This window comes from Mesoplodon mirus, assembly GCF_964341445.2.
Source record: "Mesoplodon mirus genome assembly, chromosome: 4".
NCBI classification, from domain to species: domain Eukaryota; kingdom Metazoa; phylum Chordata; class Mammalia; order Artiodactyla; family Ziphiidae; genus Mesoplodon; species Mesoplodon mirus.
In genome coordinates, this window is record NC_138979.1 from 66,489,749 (window position 1) to 66,513,150 (window position 23,402).

The window sequence follows — 23,402 nt, forward strand, 5'->3', positions numbered from 1 at the left end:
ACGTTAGAATTAAACATGTCAGTATATCCAGAATGTTCCACAAATAGCTGCATATGACATCCTGAGGCCCTGCCACCTGAACAGGTCTTAAGAAGCACCCTCCCGGCAACAGGGAGATATTGACATATATAGAGGAAGGCCTGTAACCTGATCTGGAGGAATAACATAACCTAGAGGAATAAAATAACCTGGCAGTGTGTTCAGGACGGATGGAGGGAGGAGGAGAAGATGGAAGTGATTAGGAGGCTGTTGCAGGAATCCTCTGGCCTTATGCCCCGGATGGGTTTGGCTGAAAGCTCTTTGGGTACAGAATGGGTCTCCTGAGACTGTGGAAATGGGTCCGGTGCTGTGGGCGAGGCTGGCAGAGACTGGGGCTCTTCCTCCCAGGACAGAGTGGGAGCCATGCTGCCGGCAGAGCCTGGGCGTGTCTGTACTGGGCTGGGGGGCTTTGAATGAAACCTCAGCCATAAGTGCTCTCTTTGCCGTCTTTCTGAAAGGGATATGGTTGCATTTCACACTGTCTCTCACGGGGGTGAGAGGGGTTTTTGTTTTGGTCTACGTAAAAGTGCTGAAGAGGCTGGGAAACCCGGAGAACACTATTGATTGTAACAGATGGATTTGGTTAGCTGTTGCTGAACTAAAGGAGACTTGACTGATAACCTTGTAAAAAAGCCCATATAGGGTGATATAATGCCACAATTCATATAGCCCTAGGGTTTTAAAAATATTTTGTGGGAAACCCAAATGAAGAAGAGTTGCTGATAATCCTTGGTTTATAAAAGCACTTTCATGTAAGTTACTCCAAGAGGTGGAAAAGGTAGGAAACAGTGAAGAAGTCAGGGTCTCAGGAGCGGGGATTTGCCCCAAGGCACAAAGCAGATGGTAGAGGTAGAACACAAACCAGACTTGTGGCAAATGTTACTTGTTAAGAACCTACTAGGTGCATTGTGTATCCTTCTCTAATACTGTGATCCCCAAAGGGGGTATCATCAACCCCTACTTTCTGGATGAAGAAATGGGCTGAGAGGTAACCGAGCAGAGGCAGTAATTGAGATGTGGAACCTAAGCTGACTCCAGGTTTGGAGAGCTTGACCTTTGCACCGTGCCAGGCTGCCCCCCACCATCTTCCAGCTTCTCCAGGACTTGATCCTCTGGTTTGCACTGCCTCAAAACAGCAAGCTTGTCATTAGAAGCATGGAAGTGTGATGGAATTAGGAATTTATTGGGAAGGAAGCTGGCATTTACTTTCTTTGGTGCCCGACTGGTGAGCAATCAAGCCATGGTGAGGTTTTACTTGTCTGGGCTTCACCTTCTTTGCCTACCACAACTGGTCACGTGGTTAAAGGCAGCTTACTGCTGCCTTTTTGTGTACTCAGGTCCAGCTTGGAGGGCTGTTTCCCTTCCCAGCGTGGGGCCTGCACGGGGAACATTGGGGTCTGGGACCTGAGGACCACAGGAAGGGCTGAGCACTGAGTGGGCTGGTCACCAGGACCCTTGGGTTCTTGTCCTTGTTCTGATATGGTCTCAGAGGTACCCTGGCCACATTCCTTCTCCTTTTAGCCTTCATTTTCCTCATCTGTAAAGCGGCAAATTGCACTTGGTAATCTTCCAAGATATCTTCAAGCTTTGACCTATGTGAATGTGTTGGCAGATATCAAACAGCTTAGGTAAATGGAGACAGTAACCACTTTTGAGAGCTTTTTGTGCCCAAGATGCTGTGCTGAGGGCTTTACAGACATTATATTTCATTTAAGCTTCATAACCCCACAAGGTATAGCCTTATTCTCCATTCTCCAGTTGAGAAAACTGAAGCCTACAGAGCTTAAAACACTTGCCAAAGGATTCATAGCTAGTGAGGTGACCTTAGGCCAAAGTTTACTCAACTACATGCCATATCCTGAGTCCCTCTTTGGGAACACAGAGGATGTACCTAATCCAGCCTGACGGGGGCAGGCTGAAGTGGAGGGGAGCAAGATAAGACAGCTGAGCCGAGTTCAGAAGGACCAGTCAGAATCAACCCATAAAGAAATGTATCCCAGGCAAAAGGCTCAGTGTGAACAAGGCACAGAAGCACCAAGAACGTGACACACTCTGGACCCCAATTCCTCAGTCCCCTTTTAACCTGATTCCTCCATTCTAAAACGTTCCTTGCTGAGGGAAGTAGGGGGTCTTTGTACTAGAATCTGGATCTAGTCTGCACACTGGCTATCTTTTGTGGCACTTAGCAAACCCAAGTCCAAGAACCCCATGCCTCTTCTTTATGCAGTGGAGGTGGAGGTGAGCCTACCTAGATGTGAGACTTAATTGATGTTGGGGAGGCTCCTAGAGCGCTTGGTGAAAGGTGGCCTGTAAATCTCAGACACTGAAGAATTCTGCCACATTCATCACAGTGTTTAATGTCCTGATTGATCTCCAGGGTAGTCAATTTCATTTGCTTGTTTCAGGATGAATAGGCAGCCTGCTCCCCTATGCTATAGCCTGGGGCTCTGCATAAAATTATGCCAGCCCTCTCTCTTTGGTAGCTTGCAATAAATTTAGCAGCAAATGTTCCATCATTTTCTTTGGATAATTAAATTAACTATTCACCAGGAGACAATACTAAACTTTTCAGTGCTGGAGCAAAAAAAAAAAAAATTTTCCAGAGTAGATATGAATTCATCACTCAGTTTATGCCATGGAAATGTATGTTTTTGGCTTGTACTGGAAAAGGGAGAGGAAGGCAGATAAGGTGGTTCCTGTCTGGGGAACAACAGTGCTGTAACTTGGGGTGACTCCAGGGCATTATTTACAGGGGAACCAGTGGGGATACAGTGCCTAGGCTGGCTATTGGGGCTGGGGGGTGGGGCACACGTCCTGTCAGCACCCATCTACCACCCTCTCCCCACATCAAACTATCAGTGGCAGCAAATGAAATAGCTGAGCATCTCCTGGGCAACCTTCCCCAGAAGTGCTGAACGTGGGTAGGCAGTGAAACACCCCAGGCATCTATTATTAATAAGGATGGTTTCTGTTTGTGTCTCCCTTGAAACATTCTCAAAGGGCTTTCCCTTCCATTATGTCATTAGCTATCCCAGCAACCCTCACGGGGATGGGGGCGGAGGGGACGAGTTATTATTCCTGCTGTACAGGGTGAGGAAGCAGGTCCATGGATTCACTTGGAGCCATGTAGCAAACCAGAGCTGGGCTGAGAACCCAGGGCTTTGGCACACCCTGTATGCACCACAGCATCTGAGGTGGAGGGTGGAGGTGGAGTGATCCAGACTTCTGCCCTGAGATGTCCTTTCAAAACCTGGGGTTAACTCCCAGAGTTGTTGGGTATCCTTGTTAAGCAACTCTATGCAAGTGTCCTATTGACTTGTTAGTAAGATACTTTGTTTTTAAGAAGGCTTCCTTGGACCTCATCTTATTTGAGGCTCTCCCCAGCTCACAGACTGTACGGCCCCACCTTTAGTCTCTTTAGAGATAAGGAAATTACACCAGAGAGGAACGTGGAGGCAGCACCAGTCAGGAGCTTGGAGTCAGAAAGGTGTTCCTGAGCTGAGAGTCACTGATGGAATAAACACCCACCACGCCGAAGAGAATTCCTGGCCACCAGCCTCTAAGTGTCCAGGGTCTGTGAACAACCCCAGCCTGTGTGACTTGATCTGAAAAACCAAGGTTTGGGCTGGAGGACTTGCCCAGGGCTGACTGGAGTGGGGCCAGTTGTGTCATTCAGGGAAGGCCTTACAACTCCCCAGTCCTGGGTGGACTTTGAGCCAGGCCTGCAGGGCTCTGGCTAAGCTGCCTTGGGGGCTGGTCACCAGCACTGGTGGCTCTCAGCCTTGCCTTCGCTGCCAGGTTTGGCAGGTCAGGGTGGCACCCTGGCCACAGGAGTGGCTCCTCTCCAGCTTCATGGCAGGGTGGAGCCAGGAGGCTGGCCCTGTGGGAGGAGCCACAGGGCTCTGCAGAGAGGGTGGGCGGGTGCCTCCAGCCTGAGGGGCCACGTAGGCTGATTTCTCTCTCTGACTCTCCTGACGATACCTGGTTTAATACCCCACAGTTCGTTTCACCGTATCCAGCATGGCATGTAACCTAGACAGACCTGGGTTTGAATCCTGCCAGTAGTTTAGCTGTATGCCCTTGGGCAAGTCATTTAATTAATCATTCTGTGTCTGTTTTCTCCTCTGTAAAGCAGGGAAAACAGCACCCAGTTTGCAAGGCTGTGATAAAGAGGGAACACTGCAAAGAGCACCCATCACAACAGGAAATGAATAAATGGGAGCCACTACTGTTACCACCCTCTTGTTGGCTTACAGGAGAGAGCAGCTGTTACCAGACCCTCCTCTCTTCTGGGAGAGCACCAGAGGGGGCTCTCTGAATGGGTTGACGAGCAAGGGGAGCTATTTCCCAGAGCTGCAAACCTCCCAGGGAGGGAGTACTCAGGCTCCATCTCCACCAGTCCCCAGCTGCCCGCCAGCCATAACTCTGGGCTGTGGCACCCGGGGGAACCGTGAAAGCCAAAGCTTTTACTCTCCACCTCTTGCACTCCAGGCTGTGAGAGACTGCCTTGCGCCTGTCCTCAGACAGGTGAGTGGCTTCCTCTGTCTGTGTGCACCCTCTAACTCGGTGACTGTAGACTCTGTTCTCGGAGAGGTGGGACCACCTCTTGGCATCTCTGCCCCCAGTCTTCATCCGCTTGTGTGGCAGTTCTAACACTGCTACTGCCTGTTCAAGCAGGAAGGCAACAGTGAGTGCTCAGGCAGGATTTCACCTCACAGCAATTTGTAAATACCCTAAGAAACCAGCTTTTAAAGTGGAGGTCCTCTAGGTGGGGAAACTGAGGCAGAGAGCAGGGGCCACTTGCCTAGCATCTTACCCCATTGCTTTCCTCCCTGTCCTGTGGTTTTCTCTGCAGTAGAAGTCCACAGCAGAGGCGGTGCCAGCTAGGAGCTGGGTCTCAGCTCTGGCACAGGACAGGCTCATTTACCTGTTTGGGTAGCCAGCACTAGCCCACGAGCTGGGGTGACGGGAAGTCAGCAAAGGCGGCATCACAGCTTAGCAAGCTGGGCCTGGCCGAGGAGAGTACCTGTTTCTAGTCCAGCAAATGCAGACCGCTAATAACAGACCCTGCTGACTCCTGCCCTAGAGATTATAAATCAGGTAATGCCCTCCAGCCCATCATGTGACAAAACCTAAGAGTGACCACTTTACTTCCAAAAGCTCTAAAACTTGGGAGTCCTAGCACCTAGCACACTGCCAGGCAGATTTGGGCTCCAGCTTCAGTGCCTCTCTTATTAGTGTTTGACCTCAGAGAAGTTTCTTAAACCTCTCAGCCTTGGGTGCTACACCTGTAAAATGGGCCGTTTTACCACCTCATGGGGTCCTCAGAAGGTTACAGGAGCCCAAGTGTGTAGAGGCCTTACAGAGTGCTCAGTAATGGAAGCTGTAACTATGCTGCTGGTGACTGGAATGCCTCAGGCTATACCCCAAAACGGCTTGGTTGGACACTGCTCCCTTTAATGTCTTTTTTGACAAGTGCTGATCTCTCCACGAATCATGAGGGTGTTCTTTGTGTGCATGTGGTAATTTCCCTCCCTTTTTTCCAATTCAGCCGTCTTTCCTGAGTGACTTTGCCCAAGCCTGTGGCCTTACGCAGGGCTCTAGGGTTTTAATGGGACTCGGGCCTGATCCCTGATCTTGAGTACCAAGGGGATGCAAGCAGGGATGCAGATGCTGACCAAGCCAGGAGATCACTGACTGCACTGTCAGGGTGAGTCCCAGGGGCCACAGGAACTGGGAGGACACCCTGACCTACTAGTGAGACACTTGAGAAGTGAGAACAACCTGCACACACAGGGAGGGGAGAAAGAGCAGGTTGGGAGGGGGGCAGGCAAGCGAGCTCATTTAGGAGTTGTGACCCCCACCAAGAAACTCAGTTGAGGCAATGGGAGCCCTTGAAATGAAAAAAATTATCTTCCCTTTTTCTTCTGGACATATAAAATGAAACATAGTGGTCATAAAATCCCTTGGAGACTTTTCAGCAAGGGAGACAGTGACCAGGCTCAGCAGCCCGGTTGGGGACACACTGATTGGAGGAGGGTGGAGCCAGAGCTGGGCCTGGGCCTTAGCAAGGCTGTGATGATGGGGTCTGGGGCAGGTGACTTGGAGGGCAGAATGGCCAGCGTTCGTGACTGCTTGTGGGGGATGAGAAGGGAGCCAAGATTCATTCACGTTCATGGCTGGGTGGATGGTGGTGCCCGGGCTGGGAATCCAGGAGGAGGCGCAGGCTGCAGGATAGATATCATGCTCAGCTTTGGACCTGCTAAGTTCAAGATCCCTGAGGGATGGAGCCCTGGCTCAGTGAGCTGCGTCTGGGAGTTGTCAGCAAGGAACACTGTATTCTGAGCTCCATTTTGGTGGGGAGATGAGGGAAGGGAAGGTACTAGTTGACAGTCACACAGGCAGGCAGTGTGAGTGCTTCCCTCCTGGGCTCCAGGGCTCCTTCCACTCTATAAAGGCCTCGGGGACACCAGAGAGGGGTTGGGGCTCCCTGGGTTGGTTTTCAAGGCCAACTCAAACCCAAACAAGCCACTCTGGGGTCCTCACTTGGACTAGCAACCAAAGGAACACCTCTGCCAACTGGAAGTCTCAGTGCAGGTGGTTTTTATTATTAAAGCCAAGATTGGAAAATGGCTGCCCCCCCACCCCCCTGACCCTCCCACCCACCTTCAGATCCATCCCTTTATGTCCTGTGAAGGTGAAAACTAGATTTGAAAAGACTCAGAAATGCTCATGCCTAAATGAGAGAATGAGGACAAATGAAATAGGCTCAGATGGTGGTCTGTGTGTGATTGTGTTGGCTCCACCCAGGATTCCTGGAAAAGACGGCTTGGGGGTGGGGCTGGATAGCCCCTGCTCACAGTGCTGTTCCCGAGGGTCCGGGGTGGGCATCAGGAACAAAGGCAACGGAAGAGGCTGAGCTGGCCCCTGCACTCTGCCCTGCTGGAGCTGGGCCACAGGCTGGTTTTTGTAAAAGTGGTTTAAAAAAACCCCAGCCACGAGCACCACCCTCCCCTGAGCAGGGTGAGAGGAGGCGCCAGCTCTGGGCTTTGAGGTCTGAGGCGTGTGGCCTCCTGGCCTGGCGTCACCTCCCTGGAGGCAGGCAGCACCCTGAGGGAGGCCAGGAGGGCTCCTGGGCCCCTTGTGTGGCCCCGGTAGCCTCCAGGGCCCTGGGAGAGCGTGAGATGGCTGTCTGCCCCGCTCCCTCCCAGCCTGCCCGGAGGCTCTAGGCTTCAGGGACCCTGTGCAACTTTTGCTCTTTGGATTCCAAAGATCTGAACTTCTCCTCCAGCACAGGTGCAGCAGGATGGAAATGGATGACAGGCTTGATCTGAAAGACAGTGAAGCCCTCCTGGTTCTTCTGGTTGAACAGACTTACCCTGTGCTCCAGCTCGGGGCTGGTTTGGGCCAAGCCCGCTGTGCTGGGCCGGGCAAGGGAGGCTGGGTCCAAGGCCCTCCGGGATGGGCAGGGGTCCTCTGACAGGGAGGACAACAGGTCCTGGACTGTGGCCTCTGCCGTCTCCTGCTGAGGTGGTGGCGGCAGTGGCAGGGGGGAGGGGCTAGGCTCAGAGGACGGCTCCTCGCGGGCAGTGCTGCAGTCCGTGGAGGAGCCCAGCATGTGGCTGCTGTCACTCTGGGCCTGGGTGACGGAGCCGCGAGTGGAGCGGGAGGCGCTCTCAGAGGTGGCGCTGGCGCAGGGACCATCGCTGCCAAGCTTCAGGGGCACATCGACAGAAAAGAGGTCAGAGGAGATGGGCTGGTGAACGTCTATGGCCGCCGTGGTGACCACGCACACAGCTGGCTCTGGGGCACCGCTGTCTGCAAGGAAGGAGGGGATGCGGGTCACACTCCGCCCTTGCCACACCTCTGCGTGCCCTGATGGGGGCGGGTCTAGGAATGGGGCTGGACGGTGGGCAGTGAGTGTGAATGGGCTTTGCTGGGAGAGGTTTTGGTAGGCGGTCCAGTTCTCCAATATTCACTGACCTCCCTGAGGGAGGATTATGCCTCCCCGTCTTGCTGAACTCAAGTGCGGACACGTGGCGTGCCTTGGCCAATCATCTGTAAGAACTGACCAGTGGCATTTCCCAGAGAAGCTATGTAAACCAGACGTGCTTTGCTCTGGCAGTCAACACTGTTCTGGAAGGGGTGACAGCTGTTCTGCCTGCTGGGTGCTAGAGTAAAGATAACAGCCTGGGCACAGAGCCCCTGGCCAGTGTGCCATGGGCCTTTGTTGATTTATTTAAACCACACAGATGTGGGGTTATTGCCACTGTGGCATAACCTAGCCCATCCTAACTCAGAAAGCATGGTGTGCCACGATAAGGAATTTGAATTTCATGGTCAGAGGCGGGTCAAAGTTTTAAATGGGTCCAGTGTGATAGTGACGTGACCAGAGCTGTGCCTTCAGAAGACTGATTAATCTCTATATGATGCATTGTAGGGGGAGGGTGAAGGACACCTCAAAATGTCTTCTCTAACTGAGAAGTATCAAGGGGCTGAATCATAGTGGGTGTAGTGTGGTCAAGGTTTCTCTCTAAAGTGGTGGGGAGAGTGTACTGGGAGATGGTGGTCTTTGAGATCAGCAGGTTAGATAAGGCTTTGGAAGAGGAGGCAGAAGAGGGAGTCTAGCCTTACAACGGAGTTTACCAGGATTTAAGGGCTGTGAAACCCAAACTACAAGATTCAAGACATTGGCTAAGGAGAAACAAGACGTTGAAGGACTGAGTATTATTTTTAAACTCACTCAACCCTTCCCATAAGTGAAAACCACTAGGTCCCCTAAGACTTTCTGAAGTGCAAGAATGAAACATAAATCAAGCAAGGACATGCCCAATGCCTGTTGCTTCTCAAGCCCAATTACGCTGCTATCTCACCCCCATCATGCTCATCCTGAAAGGTTCTCAGGTTGGGAGGCGCTGAGGTCACTTAGACGTCTCGATTCCAGCCCCCTTCCATTCCAGGGTCCCCCATGCAGCTCTCTTAGGCGATCCCAGAGCACTCCCACCGCAACACCCACAGCTCTAGCGCTAGAGTTTGCTGGGAGCCTGGAACCCTGCCTGCAGTTATGGTTCACAGGTGCTGGGAGGTGGACAGCCAGGTCGAGTTGTCCCTAGCCTGGATGTTAGGGGTTGCCAGGGTCACCTCTGGCACAGGGCCACACAGAAGTTCTGGTACATGCAGAACAGCCGCCGACACAAGACTTACCACTGCTGGGCCCATTGTAGTACTGGCTGATGTAGCTGTTCATGTCATCTTTCACTGCAGCTTCTATGGAGGTGGGGACAGAGAAGGGTGAGTGTGATGGTGAGCCAGAGAGTCCAAGAGGCAGGGGCTGTGGCCAGTTCATGCTCCTCCCCCAGTACTCCTGCCCCTACCCCCATTACCACGAGGGGAGACAGGCGCTTGTCTCCCACAAGCTCCCTGATGCTTTGATCCTCCGTGGGGGACCGCATGTCTCATCTGCCCCAGGGCTGGGCTGGGCATCAGGGAGTATCTCCAGCTTGCTGTGTGGTATGAACAGGCCCTTTCCTTCTCTGTCCTCAGTTTCACCCTCTCTGAGATAAGGGGTGTGGAAATAGTTCCTCAGGGCTTTCCCTGCCTGGATGTCCTGAGTCTCTGAATCCACCTGAGGTTCTCAGGGTCACCGGGAATGCTGTCCTCAGTGCAAAAGCCTCAAAGCCCCATTTGCAGCCACACACAGCCAGGTGCAGAGGCTGATCATCGGCAACAGCCCCCTCAGTCTTCCACGCTGTACAGGAATGGACATGGGCGCTGGGCATGCCCACCCCCTACACTGTTCCCAGCACATGATGGGTGCTCAGTAAACAGTTATTGAATGAATAACAAATGAGAAGGTGTAAAGCTGTCCAGGTCAAGAGAGATGGCAAGGGAACAGGGTCTCAAAGAAATGTTGGTTCATTGTCCTGAAGGGGTGGGGAAGGAATGGAGAAAGGAGAGGTGAGAACTTCACAGAGAGGCCTGACCATAGGAGGAAAAGCAGATGACAGGAGACCCCAAAAGCCATCCTAAGGAGCTTAGCCTTGCCCCAAGTGCAGTGAGGAGCCACCGGAAAGTGTGAACGTGGTCAGGTGTGAGTCACTCCCAAGGTTGCGGGGAGAGTGGCTGGGAAGGTGTCAGACTTTAAGACAGGAGAACAGAGACCACAGTGCCCGGGTGAGGAAGACAGGCCCTGAGGGAGGCTGGGTGGTGCCTGATGGGGCAGAAGGGAAGGACTGGGGTCCACACCCCAAGAAGCCATGGTGTGCAGGTGACTGGGCCTGATGCTTTCTGTGGCCGCCTTCCAGGGCACACCTGAGATGGCTGCAGAAGCCAGCCTGCCCTGACACTGGGAGACTAGGTGGCAGCAACGCACAGCAACCTGGCTCTTAAAAGCGTTTTCGGCCTCTTTTGATCGTTAAATGCCTGTGGTCATTTCATTTTTTTTTAAATGAAAAAATGTGTGTTTTTCACTAATGTCTGAGCTGAGGGAGGGGCCCCAGGCTGGCTCCAGGCCCTGCTTCAGGATCAACCAGCAACACTCCCTCAGAATCAGACAGCAGCAACACTCTTCTCCATGGTCCTTCATAATTTATGTTGTAAATGCTGTCTAGCCCTGCAGGCCACCCTGGGTAGTGGGAGGTGGGAGGTTCTGGTCACTTCTCTTGGTTTTATCCTGAGGCCATGGCAGCAGGCACCTGTGATGGGGCTGTAGAGGGCCATGTGACGTGGGCAGGACAGTGAACTCAGCTAAAGTATCCACGGACCCACGAATCCCAAAGGGGCCACTCTCAGGAGGTGGCCTGGAGTGAATGAGAAAAACCCAGAGCCTGGGCTCTTGTGCCGGTGCTGCCACTGGCCCACCATGGGAACCTGGGCAGGTCACAGCCCCTCTCTGGGCCTCAGTTTCTTTATCTGTACCACGAGGGGGCCGGCGGGGCTCTTAGAGATTGCGACAGCTGGCTCCCGACCCCTCTGCCAGCCCTGAAGTTCCACGAGGTGAGAGTCAGAGCAGAGTGAGAAGGGACCGGAGGCATCTGAGCTGTGTCCCAAACCCCCAGTGTGGAAATCACCTCAACCCCTGCCTGACGGGGGGCTCTCCCCACCACGGCCTGTGCACCTCAGGGAAGGGGACTCCTACCTCTTTGTTGAGCAGCTCTAATACTCAGGTTCATCTGCGCTCAACAGGGTCAGTGTGCCTGACCCTCTACCTCCAGGGAGCACAGTCAGGGCCTCCTAGGGACGTCCACTCCTTGGTCAGGCAGCCAGTCTCCGTCTCCTCAGGAAGAGCCTGCTATGTGAAGCCTTGCAGATCCTGCCCCCACAGGTACCAAGGCTAAGCCCATTTCTACTCACAGTCTGTACGACAGAACTTCCAGCACTTAAAAAGCCCTCACATCCCTCCTGAGAAGTCTCTTCTCCTGAGAAACCCCTGTCCATTTTTCACCCCTCCTCAGTTTTCCAGCCTCTCCACTCTGAAGGTTTCACTGTGGGCTCTAGATGAGACCAAGATGGGGGGAGGAGTAGGGAGGAGGGAGCTAGCGTTTACTGTGCCCTTCAAAGCTCCAGACTGCAGGTTCGGCACTTCACACACCGACCTCCTTTAATCCTCACTGCTGTCCTGCAAGGCTGGGATTGTTTAACAGATGGGTCCTTCCCAAGATCCGGCGTGATCATTCCCCTAATGCAGCCTAACCTCCTCCAAGTGGGTTTAGCAACTGCCCTACTCTGCTGACTCACGAGCTCGTGGCCAACATCAATGCCCAGGTCTTCTCTGCAGGAGCTGGGGCCAGGCCAGCCAGGCCTTTGCCATGCTGTGGCTGTGTAACCCCCCACAGAGGGCTTCATGTTTATCATCTCAGGCAAATGTCAGGTTGCTGGTTTCAGCCCAGAGCCTGCTGAAAGCATTCTGAATCTTGATTCAGTCTACTAAGGTATTCTCTCTCTCTCTCTCCTGTCTCAGTGTTGACTATTTGAGGATGCTCACATCTTCATCCAAGCCTAGGCCAGGTAAAATAACCTAGGCCAGGTGACCTTCAGCCCAGATATCTCTCCTGAGCTTTTGACTTGTCTGGCCAACTGGACAGCTTCACCTGGATGACCTCCAGCTACCTCTGACTCAACATGTCCAAAATAGAACTCAGTTTCTCCCTTCACCTCCATCTTGGTGAATGGTTCCCTTGCCCACCCAGGCTGGGACCCTGGTCACTTCTGCATGCTTCTTCCCCATCCTTACCAGCAACGCAACTGCTGCTGAATCTAACCAGTTGAGGGACCCCAGATACCTTCTGCTATGGCCCATAGTCCAGCCTTAGGTCAGACCTCTTGCTTTCCCCTTTGGACTCTCGTCATGCCTGTGGGATTAATGAACGGGATTGCTCACTCCATGGACACGCCTGACACAGAACCTAGGTCTCCAGGCAGCCACTGCAGGCCTGTCCAGTCTGTATTTGCTTCCTCTGCTCCAAACACAGGGGCCTCAGAGTGAACTTTAAGACAAGTCAGAGCAAGGCCTGCCCGGGCTTCCCTAGCAGTGCTGATGCTGCCCACACCCCCCACCCCACCCACCCCTCTCTGCTTCAGGTAGTCCCCCTTCTCCACAACTGACCACTTGGGCTGGAGTTCTGTCCCCATCCACACAGGGGCCCAAGAGCCTTAGAGGGCAGGGGCCACATTTTACTCAGAGTCTCCCCAGCACTTAGCATGGGGCTTGGCTTATACCAGCCGCCAATAAATAGGATGACTGAACAGTGCCTATGGCTGGGTCAGGGACATGCAAGACCTCCCAGGGCCATTCCCCTCACCCTCTGAGATGCTCTTTGCACCCTGCAGCACACAGCCTTGCTCTCAGTCCCTGGTACTTCCTGCCCAGAGACTAGTGACTAGTGGGTGTCTGGGAGCTTGTGGGGAGAGAAGAAAAGCAGGCACAGATGCTTGTGGCCAGGAAGAGGCCATCAGTCAGCCTCAACATGGGACTACCCACCTTCCATTTAAGAATAACCCCCTGCCCCACAGTTTGTTTTGATTTGGCATCAAGGAGCCCTAGGGCTATGTAGGAACTGCCTCACAGGGAGACTGGGTTGGCTGACCCTGGAGGGGTAGGAAAGAAGGGTTGGTACAAACATAGACTCCAGGACAAAAGAGCCCAGGTGCCAACCTCAGCTCTGCAGACGTTTGCTGTGTGGTCTTAGGCAAATCCCTAGCCACTCTGAGCTTCAGCTTCCTCACCTGTAAAATGGGAATAAGAAATATCTACATGCTGGTGAGCTGTATGTTTCACTGAGATAATGAAGGTCAAGTCTAACCTGGGGCTGTCCCTCACCTCCCTGAAACCCCGGCCCATGGTGCTCCCTGCCAGCCCCAAAGTCTTGGGTCGTTTCTGTGGCAGCTGCTCTCAGCTGCCCGGCACCTTTCTTCCTAGGGTGTGAACATTCTGCGAAGCCATCCTGACTAATCCTCCTAAAGCCAGTTGGGTGCTGTGGTGGCGATGCTCATTATGTGGGGTTTGCTCCTTAGGCCAGGCCCCAACCTGCCAAGCGAGGCAGAGGTGGAGCAAAAGGGTGGTGAGTCAGCTGGGCCTCACATAGGTGACAGGACTGGCCAGCCTGGGGGTGGGGGTCAGCACTGCACACCCACACATCCTGTGTAGATCCAGGCCCCAAAGCCCAGATGGAAGCCCTGACTCCTGGTCGGGACTCCCATTCCCAAACTCCAACTTGCTGCTCCACAGCTCAGCAGCCCTCACTGAGGGGGGACACTACTATTCACTGAGCACCTGCTGTGAACCAGGCTGAGGGCAGTGTGTATGACTGAATGTTCAGTTCCTCTCAGTGAAGATGTGCTTCCACTACTATTCTCATTTTGGAAAATTTAGGGTTGAGACACAAGACCAGCTGCATAACTTGTGGGTCCCCTTGTTTATAAAGCATTAAGGTTGGGACTTCCCAGTGGCGCAGTGGTTAAGAATCCGCCTGGCAATGCAGGGGACACGGGTTCCATCCCTGGCCCAGGAAGATCCCACATGCCACAGAGCAACTAAGCCCATGCACCACAACTACTGAAGCCTGCGTGCCTTGAGCCCGTGCTCCGCCACAAAAGAAGCCACCACAATGAGAAGCCCGCACACCACAACCAAGAATAGCCACCGCTTGCCGCAACTAGAGAAAGCCTGTGTGCAGCAACAAAGACCCAATGCAGCCCCCCAAAAATAAATAAATAAACTTATTTTTTAAGAAAAAGCATTAAGGCCCAGAAATAAACCTACCCATGTATGGTCAACTAGTTTACAAACAAGGAGCTAAGAATACACAATGAGCAAAGGACAGTCTCTTCAATAGGTGGTCCTGGGGAAACTGGACCACTCTCTTACACCATAAAAAAAAATTTACTCAATATGGATGAAGACTTGAATGTAGGATAGCCTCATCCACCAGAGGGAAGACAGCAGAAGCAAGAAGAACTATAATCCTGCAGCCTGTGGAACGAAAACCACATTCACAGACACACAAAATGAAAAGGCAAAGGAATATGTACCAGATGAAGGAACAAGATAAAATCCCAGAAAAACAATGAAATGAAATGGAAATAGGCAACCTTCCAGAAAAAGAATTTGGAATAATGACAGTGAAGATGATCCAGGACCTCAGAAAAAGAATGGAGGCAAAGATCGAGAAGATGCAAGAAATGTTTAAAAAAGACCTAGAAGAATTAAAGAACAAACAGAGATGAACAACACAATAACTGCAATGAAAAAATACACTAGAAGGAATCAATAGGAGAATAACTGAGGTAGAAGAACGGATAAGTGAACAGGAAGACAGAATGGTAGAATTCACTGCTGCGTAACAGAATAAAGAAAAAAGAATGAAAAGAAATGAAGACAGCCTAAGAGACCTCTGGGACAATATTAAATGCACCAACATTTGCATTATAGGGGTCCCAGAAGGAGAAGAGAGAGAAAAAGGACCCAAAAAAATGTTTGAAGAGACTATAGTTGAAAACTTCCCTAACATGGGAAAGGAAATAGCCACCCAAGTCCAGTAAGCACAGAGAGTTCCAGGCAGGATAAACCCAAGGAGAAACATTCCAAGACACATAGTAATCAAATTGACAAAAACTAAAGACAAAGAAACATTATTAAAAGCAACAAGGGAAAAATGACACATAACATAAAAGGGAACTCCCATAAGGTTAACAGCTGATTTCTCAGCAGAAACTCTACAAGCCAGAAGGGAGTGGCATGACATTTAAAGTGATGAAAGGGAAGAATTACAACCAAGATTACTCTACCTGGCAAGGATCTCATTCAGATTTGACAGAGAAATCGAAGGCTTTACAGACAAGCAAAAGCTAAGAGAATTCATCACCACCAAACCAGCTCTACAACAAATGCTAAAGGAACTTCTCTAAGTGGGAAACACAAGAGAAGAAAAGGACCTACAAAAAGAAACCCAAAACAATTAAGAAAATGGTAATAGGAACATACCTATCAATAATTACCTTAAATGTGAATGGATTAAATGCTCCAACCAAAAGATGCATGCTCGCTGAGTGTATACAAAAACAAGACCCATATATATGCTGTCTACAAGAGACCCACTTCAGACCTAGGGACACACAGAGACTGAAAGTGAGGGGATGGACAAAGATATTCCATGCAAATGGAAATCAAAAGAAAGCTGGAGAGGCAATACTCATATCAGATAAAATAGATTTAAAGTAAAGAATGTTACAAGAAGGGCTTCCCTGGCAGCGCACTGGTTAGGAATCTGCCTGCCAATGTAGAGGACATGGGTTCGAGCCTTGGTCCAGGAAGATCCCACATGCCGGGCAGCAACTAAGCCCGTGTGCCACAACTAGTGAGCCTGCGTTCTGGAGTCCATGAGCCACAGTTACTGAGTGTGCATGCCACAACTACTGAAGCCCACACGCTTAGAGCCTGTGCTCTGCAACAAGAGAAGCCACTGCAATGAGAAGCCTGTGCACCACAACAAAGAGTAGCCCCCACTCGCCACAACTAGAGAAAGCCTGCATGCAGCCATGAAGACCAAACACAGCCAAAAATAAATAAATTAATTAATTTTAAAAGAATGTTACAAGAGATGAGAAAGGACACTACATAATGATCAAGGGATCACTCCAAGAAGAAGATATAAAAATTATAAATATATATGCACCCAACATAGGAGCACCTCAATACATAAGGCAAATGCTAACAGCCATGAAAGAGGAAATCAACAGTATAACACAATAATAGTAGGGGGCTTTAACACCTCACTTATACCAATGGACAGATCATCCAGACAGAAAATTAATAAGGAAACACAAGCTTTAAATGACACAGCAGACCAGATAGATTTAATTGATATTTATAGGACATTCCATCCAAAAACAGCAGAATACACTTTCTTCAGTGCACATGGAACATTCTCCAGGATATATCTCATCTTGGGTCACAAATCAAGCCTCAGTAAATTTAAGAAAATTGAAATAATATGAAGCATCTTTTCTGACCACAATGCTATGAGATTAGAAATAAACTACAGGGAAAAAAAACGTAAAAAACACAAACACATAGAAGCTAAACAATATGTAACTAAATAACCAAGAGATCACTGAAGAAATCAAAGAGGAAATCAAAAAATACCTAGAGACAAATGACAACGAAAAAATGACGATCCAAAACCTATGGGATGCAGCAAAAGCAGTTCTAAGAGGGAAGTTTATAGCAGTACAATCCTAACTCAAGAAACAAGAAAAATCTCAAATAAACAATCTAATCTTACACCTAAAGGAACTAGAGAAAGAAGAACAAACAAAACCCAAAGTTAACAGAAGGAAAGAAATCATAAAGATCAGAGCAGAAATAAATGAAATAGAAACAAAGAAAACAATAGCAAAGATCCATAAAACTAAAAGCTGGTTCTTTCAGAAGATAAACAAAATTGATAAACCTTTAGCCAGACTCATCAAGAAAAAGAGGGAGAGGACTCAAATCAATAAAATTAGAAATGAAAAAGGAGAAGCTACAATGGACACCACAGAAATACAAAGCATCCTAAGAGACTACTACAAGTAACTCTATGCCAATAAAATGGACAATGTGGAAGAAATGGACAAATGCTTAGAAAGGTATAACCTTCCAAGACTGAACCAGGAAGAAATACAAAATATGAAGAGACCAATCACAAGTAATGAAATTGAAACTGTGATGAAAAATCTTCCAACAAACAAAAGCCCAGGACCAGATGGCTTCACAGGTGAATTCTATCAAACATTTAGAGAAGAGCTAACACCCATCCTTCTCAAACTCTTCGAAAAACTTGCAAAGGAAGGAACACTCCCAAAACTCATTCTACAAAGCTACCATCACCCTGATACCAAAACCAGAGAAAGATACTACAAGAAAAGAAAATTACACACCAATATCACTAATGAATATAAATGCAAAAATCCTCAACAAAAAACTAGCAAACAGAATCCAAAAACACATTAAAAGGATCATACACCATGATCAAGTGGGATTTATCCCTGGGATGCAAGGATTCTTCAGTATACACAAATCAATCAATGTGATACACCATATTAACAAACTGAAGAATAAAAACCATATGATCATCTCAATAGATGCAGTAAAAGCTTTTGACAAAATTCAACACCCATGTATGATAAAAACTCTCCAGAAAGTGGGCACAGAGGGAATCTACCTCAACCTAATGAAGGCCATATATAACAAACCCACAGCAAATATCATTCTCAGTGGTGAAAAACTGAAAGCATTTCCTCTAAGATCAAGAATAAGACAAGAATGTCCAGTCTCACCACTAGTATTCAACATAGTTTTGGAAGTCCTAGCCATAGCAATCAGAGAAGAAAAAGAAATAAAAAGAATACAAATTGGAAAAGAAGTAAAACTGTCACTGTTTGCAGATGATGTGATACTATACATAGATAATCCTAAAGATGGCACCAGAAAACTACTAGAGCTAATCAATAAATTTGGTAAAGTTGCAGGATACAAAATTAATACACAGAAATCTCTTGCATTCCTATACACCAACAATGAAAGATCAGAAAGAAAAATTAAGGAAACACTCCCATTTACCATTGCAATGAAACCAACCTAAGGAGGTAAAAGACCTATACTCAGAAAACTATAAGACACTGATGAAAGAAATCAAAGATGACACAAACATACGGAGAGACATACCATGTTCTTGGATTGGAAGAATCAATATTGTGAAAATGACTATACTACCCAAAGCAATTTACAGATTCAATGCAATCTGTATCAAATTACCAATGGCATTTTTTACAGTAGAATAAAAAAACCTTAAAATTTGTATGGAGACACAAAAGACCCCAAATAGCCAAAGCAATATTGAGGAAAAAAAACAGAGCTGGAGGAATCAGACTCCCTGACTTCAGACTATACTACAAGGCTACAGTAATCAAGACAATATGGTACTGGCAAAAAACATAAATACAGAATAATGGAACAAGATAGAAACCCCAGAGATAAACCCACGCACCTATGGTCAACTAATCTATGACAAAGGAGGCAAGGATATACAATGGAGAAAAGACAGTCTATTTGATAAGTGGTGCTGGGAAAACTGGACAGCTACATGTAAAAGAATGAAATTAGAACACTCCCTAACACCATACACAAAAATAAACTCAAAATGGATTAAAGACCTAAATGTAAGACTGGACACTATAAAACTCTTATAGGAAAACATAGGAAGAACACTCTTTGACATAAATCACAGCAAGATCTCTTTTGACCCACCTCCTAGAGTAATGGAAATATAAACAAAAATAAACAAATGGGACCTAATGAAATTTAAAAGCTTTTGCACAGCAAAGGAAACTATAAACAAGATGAAAAGACAGCCCTCAGAATGGAACAAAATATTTGCAAACGAATCAATGGACAAAGCATTAATCTCCAAAATATATAAACAGCTCATGTAGCTCAGTATTAAAAAAACAAACAACCCAATCAAAAATGGGCAGAAGACCTAAATAGACATTTCTCCAAAGAAGACATACAGATGGCCAAGAGGCACATGAAAAGCTGCTCAAACATCACTAATTATTAGAGAAATGCAAATCAAAACTACAGTGAGGTATCACCTCACAGCGGTTAGAAAAGGCATTATCAGAAAATCTACAAACAACAAATGTTGGAGAGGGTGTGGAGAAAAGGGAACCCTCTTGCACTGTTGGTGGGAATGTAAATTGATACAGCCACTATGGAGAACAGTATGGAGGTTCCTTAAAAACTAAAAATAGAATTACCATATGACCCAGAAATCCCACTACTGGGCATATACCCTGAGAAAACCATAATTCAAAAAGACACATGCACCCCAACATTCACTGCAGCACTATTTACAATAGCCAGGTCATGGAAGCAACCTAAATGCCCATCAGCAGATGAATGGATAAAGAAGATGTGGTACATATACACAATGGAATATTACTCAGCTATATAAAGGAAGGAAATTGGGTCAATTGTAGAGATGTGGATGGACTTAGAGACTGTCATACAGTGTGAAGTAAGTCAGAAAGAAAAACAAATATCATATATTAACGCATATATGTGGAATCTAGAAAAATGGTACAGATGAACCAGTTTTCAAGGCAGAAATAGAGACACAGATGTAGAGAACAAATGTATGGACACCAAGTGGGGGAAAGTGGGGAGAGAGGGTGGTGGTGGGATGAATTGGGAGATTGAGATTGACACATATACACTAATATGTATAAAATAGATAACTAATAAGAGCCTGCTGTATAGAAAATTAAAATCAAATAACAGTCAAAAAAAAACAAGACTTGAATGTAAAACCTGAAACCATAAAAATCCTAGAAGAAAATATAGGCAGTAGGTAAACTCCTTGACATTGGTCTTGGCAATGCGTTTTTGGATTTGACACTAAAAGCAAAAACAAAAGCAAAAATAACTGGGACTATACCAAATTAAACAGTTTCTGCACAGGAAAGGAAACCATCAACAAAATAAAAGGCAACCTACCCAACGGGAGAAAATATTCACAAATCATATCTGATAAGAGTTAATATCCAAAATATATAAAGAACTCATACAACTCAATAGCAAAAAAACAAACAATCCAATAAAAAATTGGTTCTGAATAGACATATTCCCAAAGAAGACATACGATAGGGCAAAGGTACATGGAAAGGTGCTCAACTTCACTAATCATCAGGGAAATGTAAATCAGAACCACAGTGAGATATCACCTCACACTCGTAGAATGGCTATTATCAAAAGGACAAGAGATAACAAGTGTTGGAAAGAAGATAGATAAAAGGGAACCCAAGTACACTGTTAGTGGGAATCTACATTGGTGTAGCCACTGTGGAAAACAGTATGGAGGCTCATGGACATGTATACACTACCAAACGTGAGGTAGATAGATAGTGGGAAGCAGCCGCAGAGCACGGGGAGATCAGCTCGGTGCTTTGTGACCGCCTGGAGGGGTGGGATGGGGAGGGTGGGAGGGAGGGAGATGCATGAGGGAAGGGATGTGGGAATGGATGTATATGTATGACTGATTCACTTTGTTATAAAGCAGAAACTAATAAAATAAAAAAAAAAAAACACTAAGAACTACCATTTGATCCAGCAATTCTACTCCTGGATATATATCTGAAGAAAACAAAAACACTAATTTGAAAAGATACATGCACCCCAATGTACATAGCAGCATTATTTATAATAACCAAGATATGGAAACAACCTAAGTGTCCATCAATAGATGAATGGGTAAAGAAGATGTGATATATACATATACATACATACACACAATATACATACAATGGAATGTTATTCATCCATAAAAAAGAATGAAATCTTGCCATTTGCAACAACCTGGATGGACCAGAGGGCTTTATGCTTAAGTGAAATAAGTCAGACAAAAACAAGGTATGATCTCACTTTTATGTGGAATCTAAAAACAAAACAGGAGGACCTTCAAGACGGCGGAGGCGTAAGAAGTGGAGATCACCTTCCTCCCCACAAATACATCAAAAATACATCTACATGTGGAACAACTCCTACAGAATACCTACTGGATGCTGGCAGAAGACCTCAAACTTCCCAAAATGCAAGATACTCCTCACGTACCTCGGTAGGGCAAAAGAAAAAAGGAAAAACGGAGACAAAAGAATAGGGATGGGACCTGTACCTTGGGAGGGAGTGGTAAAGGAGGAAAAGTTTCCACACACTAGGAAGCCCCTTCACTGGTGGAAATGGGGGGTAGGCAGGGGGATGCTTCAGAGCCACAGAGGAGAGCACAGCAAGAGGGGCGCAGAGGGCAAAGCAGAGATATTCCCACACAGAGGATCACTGCCGACCAACACTCACCAGCCTGAGAGGCTTGTCTGCTCACACGCCAGGGTGGGTGAGGGCTGGGAGCTGAGGCTTAGGCTTCAGATGTCAGATCCCAGGGAGTGGACTGGGGTTGGCTGCATGAACACAGCCTGAAGGGGGCTAGTGCGCCACAGCTAGCTGGGAGGGAGTCTGGCAAAAAGTCTGGAACTGCCTAAGAGTCAAGAGACCACTGTTTTGGTGTGTGCGAGGAGAGGAGATTCAGAGCACCGCCTAAATGAGCTTGAGAGATGGTCACGAGCCACGGCTATCAGTGTAGACACCAGAGGCGGGCATGAAACTCTAAGGCTGCTGCTGCAGCCACCAAGAATCCTCTGTGCAAGCACAGGTCACTATCCACACCTCCCCTCCCAGGAGCCTGTGCAGCCTGCCACTGCCAGGGTTCCGGGATCCAGGGACAACTTCTCCAGGAGAACACATGGCGCACCTCAGGCTGTTGCAATGTCACACCAGCCTCTGCAGCCACAGGCTCACCTTGCATTCCGTACCCCTCCTTCCCCCAAGCCTGAGTGAGCCAGAGCCCCCTAATCAGCCGTTCCTTTTACCCCCTCCTGTCTGGGCGAAGTACAGATGCCAGAGGGCGACCTACATACAGAGGCAGGGCCAAATCCAAAGCTGAACCCCAGGAGCTGTGTGAACGAAGAAGAGAAAGGGAAATTTCTCCATGCAGCCTCAGGAGAAGCAGAGTAAATCTCCACTATCAACTTGATGTACCCTGCATCTGTGGAATACCTGAAAAGACAAAGAATCATCCCAAAATTGAGACGGTGGACTTTGGGAGCAACTGTAGACTTAGGATTTGCTGTATGTGACAGACTAGTAACTGATATTTATGTTTATCTTAGTATAGTTTTTAGCACTTGTTATCACTGGTGGATTTGTTTATTGGTTTGGCTGCTCTCTTTTTTTTATTACTTAAAAATTTTTTTTAATAACTTCATTTTAATTTTTCTTTCATTTTTTCTCCCTTCTCTTCTGAGCCGTGTGGCTGACAGGGTCTTGGTGCTCCGGCCGGGTGTCAGGCCTGAGCCTCTGAGGTGGGAGAGCCAAGTTCAGGACATTGGATCACCAGAGACCTGCCGGCCCCACATAATATCAATCAGTGAGAGCTCTGCCAGATATCTCTGTCTCAATGCTAAGACCCAGCTCCACTCAATGATGAGCGAGCTCCAGTGCTAGACACCCCATCCCAAACAACACGCAAGACAGGAACACAACCCCATCCATTAGCAGAGAGGCTGCCTAAGATCATAATAAGTTCACAGACACCCCAAAACACACCACTAGACGCGGCCCTGCCCACCAGAAAGACAAGATCCAGCCTCATCCACTAGAACACAGGCACCAGTCCCCTCTAACAGGAAGCCTACACAACCCACTGAACCAAACTTACCCACTGGGGGCAGACACCAAAAACAACAGGAACTACAAACTTGCAGCCTTCAAAAAGGAGACCCCAAACACAGTAAGTTAAGCAAAATGAGAAGATAGAGAAATACGCAGCAGATGAAGGAGAAAAGTAAAAACCCACGAGACCAAACAAATGAACAGGAAATAGGCAGTCTACCTGAAAAAGAATACAGAGTAATGATAGTAAAGATGATCCAAAATCTTGGAAACAGAATGGAGAAAATGTAAGAAACATTTAACAAGGACCTAGAAGAACTAAAGAGCAAAAAACCAATGAAATTAAAAATTCTCTAGAAGGAATCAATAGCAGAATAATGGAGGCAGAAGAATGGATAAGTGAACTGGAAGATAAAATAGTGGAAATAACTACTGCAGAGCAGAATAAAGAAAAAAGAATGAAAAGAACTGTGGACAGTCTCAGAGACCTCTGGGACAACATTAAATGCACCAACATTGGAATTATAGGGGTCCCAGAAGAAGAACAGAAAAAGAAAGGGATTGAGAAAATACTTGAAGAGATTATAGTTGAAAACTTCCC

The 23,402-nt window shown here is 47.8% G+C and overlaps 1 protein-coding gene across 1 annotated transcript in view; it reads right to left on the minus strand.

Moving 5' to 3' along the window:
- Positions 1-6,718: 6,718 nt before the first annotated feature.
- The window catches only part of TMEM266 (transmembrane protein 266), a 139,356-nt gene continuing 122,672 nt past the window's right edge, over positions 6,719-23,402 (minus strand). Inside the window, exons 10-11 of the mRNA XM_082618885.1 lie at positions 9,244-9,306; positions 6,719-7,857 (exon numbers count right to left, since the gene is read on the minus strand). Of these exons, the coding sequence (XP_082475011.1) occupies positions 7,265-7,857; positions 9,244-9,306 (656 nt within the window). The 3' untranslated portion in view covers positions 6,719-7,264. The remainder of the gene's footprint in view (positions 7,858-9,243; positions 9,307-23,402) is intronic.